Source organism: Arachis ipaensis, chromosome B09 (genome assembly GCF_000816755.2).
Source record: "Arachis ipaensis cultivar K30076 chromosome B09, Araip1.1, whole genome shotgun sequence".
Taxonomy (NCBI): domain Eukaryota; kingdom Viridiplantae; phylum Streptophyta; class Magnoliopsida; order Fabales; family Fabaceae; genus Arachis; species Arachis ipaensis.
The window spans coordinates 124,965,527-124,971,128 of record NC_029793.2 but is presented as its reverse complement, the minus strand read 5'-3'; the positions used below and the strand labels follow the sequence as shown (position 1 = coordinate 124,971,128).

The 5,602-nt window shown below is 35.4% G+C and overlaps 1 protein-coding gene across 2 annotated transcripts in view; it reads left to right on the top strand.

Moving 5' to 3' along the window:
- Positions 1–3,674, top strand: part of LOC107618012 (3-oxo-5-alpha-steroid 4-dehydrogenase 2) — a 10,592-nt gene extending 6,918 nt beyond the window's left edge. The window contains exons 1-2 of one of the 2 annotated variants that reach the window (XM_016319927.2): positions 1,404–2,041; positions 2,938–3,674. In XM_016319927.2, coding sequence (XP_016175413.1) covers positions 1,712–2,041; positions 2,938–3,414 — 807 coding nt within the window. In that variant the 5' untranslated portion in view covers positions 1,404–1,711 and the 3' untranslated portion in view covers positions 3,415–3,674. Of the gene's footprint in view, positions 1–1,403; positions 2,042–2,937 lie in introns of those variants that run through there. The other variant, XM_016319926.2, reaches the window with a different exon arrangement.

Below are 5,602 nucleotides of genomic sequence, written 5' to 3'. Positions count from 1 at the left end.
TTTTTTTTAAAAAAATACTCTCTAAATATACTCTCTAACGGATAAATTTTTGTGAATATCCATCCCAAGTAGTCGCGGAGCTTAACTAGGATAATGGGGCTTGGTCCCCAAACTTTTTCTAAAATAATTAGTAGTAGTTTTTTAAAAAACAAAAAGTAGGGCAAAAAACAGAAATAAATCAAGGAAGGAAATAATTTACGTGAATAAACCAAAACGAAAACTGCTTCATGAATCTACCAATGTACGTTTATATGTAGTTCGAACCAATTAAATTCGAACTCCATTTCTACTTTATTCGAACCAGCTTGGTTCGAATTATACACAAATACATGCACACATTAATTCGAACCAGGTTAGTTCGAATTATACACAAACACACGCACACACTAATTCGAACCAGGTTGGTTCGAATTACACACATAGTAATTCATGGTATAATTCGAATTATGCTGTTAAAAATTAATAATTTAAAAATAAAAAAATATATATTTTATTTCATACGTTAAAAAAAAATAGCTCATTAATATTTTAAAGAAGTCTCGTAATTAAATATTTTGTTAGCTTTTTTTTAACGTATGAAATAAAATATATATTTTTTAATTTTAAATTATTAATTTTTTAATAAATTTTTTAATAATTTTTTTAATAAATTATTAATTTTTTTAACAGCATAATTCGAATTATACGATGTAGTGTGTAGTTCGAATTAGTGTGTGCGTGTGTTTGGTTATAATTCGAACCAACCTGGTTCGAATTATGTAGAAATGAATTCGAATTTAGCTGGTTTGAACTACATATAAACGTGCATGGATTTATGAAATAGTTTTCGTTTTGACCGAATCGGGTAAAATTTTGCTCTCCTTGACTTATTATTGTGATTTGCCCAAAAAAGTAATTTAGTTGGTTCAAATGCTTTCCTACAATGTAGGGTACCCATATTCAATTTCTATCTCATGCTTTTATTGCATAATAATTTTTAGAATGGACATTGATTAGCTTCACAATACATCTAACAAAAAAAGTTATCTAACAAAAATTATCATGCTTGTTGTTTTGTTTCTCATTATAAAAATATATTTTGCTTCTCATTCTAAAATTAGGTATTTTTATTTATTTAATTTAATATTATTTTATATATTACTGTTTATTTAATTTAATTTTTTATATGATAAAAAATCGCTAATAATAAAACTCTAAACACAAAATTAATATAACAAAATAGCAAATGATTTTAGTATATCACTAAAATTCAATATTTTAGTGCATCGATTTTTTCACGTGCAATTGAAGTGAAGCTATCTTTATGAAAAAAAATTCGTATCCATTTAAATTTTCTTTTAATATGACTGTAAATAAATAAACCTCGTTAAAAAATGGTTATAAAAATCATTAGCAAGGAATTTAAAAACACGTGGATCCATTATTAGTTTGTTACAAGCTTTTTCAGCTTTTGTGAGTCCCAATTCTTCAAGCCTTAATGCCTTATTATGCCCTTATCCCATCTTGTTTTGTACGTTTCTGAATTCTTCCTCCTCTATTCGACATCTGTCCTTCCATATGTGTAGACAATTTGAAATCTACACCGTAGCATTGCCCTAGAAAAAACATGTACATAAAAAGCCTCAATCAGGCATGAGGCATGAGGCATGAGGCATGAGGCATGAGCATGAAGAATAAGTAGGGCCTATTATTACCATCTCTAGCTAGGATCATGGTAATGTCTGCGCTACTGAAGTTCCTCTTCCCACCGCCGCCGTCTTTGGTGGTTTCAGCCTTGTCGGTGGTGAGCCTGGTGTCGCTGACGAACACGGGGTTCTCGGAGATGAGAGGGAAGCATCTGAACTATTCCAAATTCTGGAATGCCACCACCGGCGACTCTTCTAAACAGATCAAGCTGTCAAGCAGAGCTGGGATGCTGATGCTCTACACTCCCGCTTTTCTTGCCGGCGTCGTTTCGTTCTTCATCTTCCCTAACGAGGGGCTCAGATCTACCCTCCTCCAATCTGCTGTTACCCTCCATTTCCTCAAGAGAGACTTAGAGGTAGTAAATAATAATAACTAATAACTAATAATAACATTCAATTTTTTCGTTTTTAGGGTTTAGATGTCTAGAGAAAATCATGAATTTTCTGTTTCTGAGACAAAAATATTTGTGTCTTGGTCAACGAAAGGGGTGAGAATGTGCGTGTCAAGTTTGGACAGAAAGAATTAAAATTAAAAGTTTCAAAGACTTGCGAGTGCATTGAAATTTCTCCAATTTATTATCTGTCTTATCTATTACTAGAGTTTCTACTAATTTGATCACCTATCTATGGAGGTCTTAGAGAGAGTTCTAGCCTTCTAGGGATGATTAGTATTAGGAAATAGGTCAAAGTATACTCGTATGCAATTAAGGTTTTTCTTCTCTTTTACTCTTCCAGTTTTTTTTAGTCCCTCTTTTGTTTTTGAAATTAGTCTCTTGTTTACTTAAAAGTCAATTTAGAAATTAGGTTGGTAGGTTTTGTGGAGATTTCTTAGCAAGGATGAAAAGGGCATCGGTGATGAAAGTAGATTTTGACCCAACGGGAATTCTCCCCTCCTCCCTTTCCCCTTCTTTTTTCTCTTCTTCCTTTTGGTACATGACCCATAATTTTTAGTCCTAATATGACGAGGTCTCATCAAAGGGGTAAGGCTAAGGCTCTCGTGCTAAGGTTAATTCCATCCCGGGGTCGAGTCTAAGACTTTTGGTAAATGGACTAAGGAATCACAAATTGGTAACTATTACTATTGACTTGGAAATTGTGTGATTAGTTTCTTAGAATAAAAGAAATAACAGTTTGCTGTTTGGTTGGATATGAGTGATTATTGTTTAATATATATGTGTAATGCATTCTGTTTATGTTCTAATCTTCTGTTTCTCATAAATTTTAAGAAATGTTGTTTGATTGTGCTGTGTAGGTGTTGTTTGTCCACAAATATAGTGGCTACATGTATCTTGATTCTGCAATCCCCATCACTCTGAGTTATTTTGTATCAGCTGCAACTATGACCTATAGTCAGCACCTAACGGTAACAGAGGGGCTTCCACAGCCACAAATTGATCTCATGTACCCTGGGGTTGCGGTGTTCCTCATTGGTATCATTGGAAACTTCTACCACCATTACCTCCTTTCGAAACTGCGAGGGGAGGGCGAAAAGGAGTACAAGATTCCAAAGGGTGGCTTGTTTGGGCTTGTGATATGCCCACATTACCTCTTTGAGATTACTGTGTTCTATGGGATTTCAATGATTTCTCAGACTGTGTATTCATTGTGTTTTGCCATAGGCACCACTTTCTATTTGGTGGGCAGGAGCTATGCAACGAGGAAATGGTATCTCTCTAAGTTTGAAGATTTCCCTAAAAATGTTAAGGCTGTTATCCCATTTATCTTCTAAATGTTGCTAGGAACAGTTAATTCATAAATGAATTGCAGGTGTTATGTTGGGTACATTTCAATTACACTCTCTTCTTGGTTTCCTTTTGGTATTCAGCACATGGCCTGTTCAAGGATGTTTTGTTAATTAGACATTCAAGGGAATTGACATGTTTTGTATTAGGTCTTAGTCATATATTTTGTATGTATGTGAGGATGTCTCATCCTCTTTTGTACATTATTTCTCTTAATAAAAAATTCTTCTTTTTCTATTTGAAAAAATATATATTGCAACTACAACTAACCACCTTAAGGGTTAGGTGAATTTTCCAGACAATTAAGTTTAGTAGTTTACAACTTTGATTGCAGCTACTGAAGAAAGTAAAGGGCATTCAAAATACCGAAAGCTACTAATGCAAGTAACCAAATTTTATTGGATGCTATTTCCATGCTTTAGTTGTACTGCAGGCTTTGATTTTTCATGTTTATACAATGAAACATGAAGACACTACAGCACTGACTGATAAGTGATAACTGGTAAATTTGAAGATTCTTTCAAATAAAAGGTTCCTTAGGTAATTTGTGGAACCTTTTTCTGAAATAAACTAAGTGTTTTTCTGTTTAAATTCTTCTGAAAAGAAATAATTTGACTTCCCAAAGAATTTGTGGCTATTCTGTGCACTTCAATGTTGTTCGGTGAGAGGCTAACACGGTGGCTGATTGGTTGGTGAAGAAGGGTGTGCGCTCTCGTGGTGCGGAGTTTGAGTGGACAGAACCTCCTCTGTTGTTGCAGCGTGCCAGCCTCAGATGTGTCGTGGCCATTTCGGCTGTGTTGTTTCCCCTATTCTTTTTTCTTTGGTTTTTCTTTTCTTTCTTTTTTTTTTTCTCCAACAAAAGAAAATTGGGTCACACTACGAGACAGATGTTGGGTACTGAGATTCTCCCTGGTGCTATTGTTTGTGGACACGTGCTTCCGCTCTTTCTTTAGCAATCAGAGCTTGTGACCATGACTTGTGGAAAGGCTGGCTTGGGTGAAAGCCTGAACAGATACACTGTAACGGGGTTTACATGTTAGGATGCGCAGTTACTTTGTTTAGCCTATTGGGTTTATTTTTGTTTTGTTAGGCAAGTGTGATCTATTGGATGTCAACTTCGTTAGGGAGATAAAGAGAAATTTTAACAATGTAAACAATGGGTTTTAAATTTGACTCAATACAAAAAAAAAAAAAGAAACCAAACAGTTATTTTAAAAAAGTTATCATCCCAATTCTAATTTATCAAAAGAATTCATCCAAAGATCCTCTTCCCCCAACCGTCTGTCACTCCATTCTCATCAATCATCCCACCTCTCTGGTTGTTAGAAGTTTTTTCACTGGCCATCATCGTCCATCCCCTGTAGCCCCCTCTTCCATCACCATTGCGGGATTGTTATCAAACAACCATCCACGTAGTTATTAAAATAATCATCCGGCTACCTATTAAAATAACCATCCAACATCTGTTAATTGTATATACTTAAACTGAATCAAATAAAATAACCATCTAATTAAGAATTAAAATAACCATCTACATACCTAATGAATTGAACATGCATCACATTTGCGGGGTGGAGAGGGTCGATGTCGACGCATGGAGACAGGGGAAGAGATCTGGCGACGGAACAGCCACGCAACAACAACTTCGGCTAGGTGAGGTTGCAAATCTACTATGTGAGCTTCGAACCCGAACGCGCAGCAGCCAAAGATGGAAGAGGAGGAGGAGTCGAATCGGTGGGAGGAAGGGCGGCGCATGAACGGCGCGTTGGCGGGCTGCACGAGGGACGCAATGTGTGCGAAGGGGATGCTTGCTCAGACGTTCGTGGAAAGATGGGCCGCGTTGGCTGGTGTTTTGGGCGGCGGCTAGTGTTTTTGGCAGCGTCGGACCGGAGAGATGGGAAGAGAATGGACAAGGGGAAGGTTCTACAAAACAAAAATCACATGCGAAGAAGAGAGGTTACCGTATACGTAACTGCACTATCTGTAAATCTTTACTTTTTTTAAATTCAAAATTCAAAATTATTAGAAATTACTTAAATTAATTATCATCTTATTTTAATTTTTTTTAATTCTATTGTTCACTAAATTCATTGTTTTTCTATACTTTTCTATTATATATTTATATTCTTATGTTTTTATTAGGATTTTAGTTTTGCCCAGAAAAAAAAAAAACAC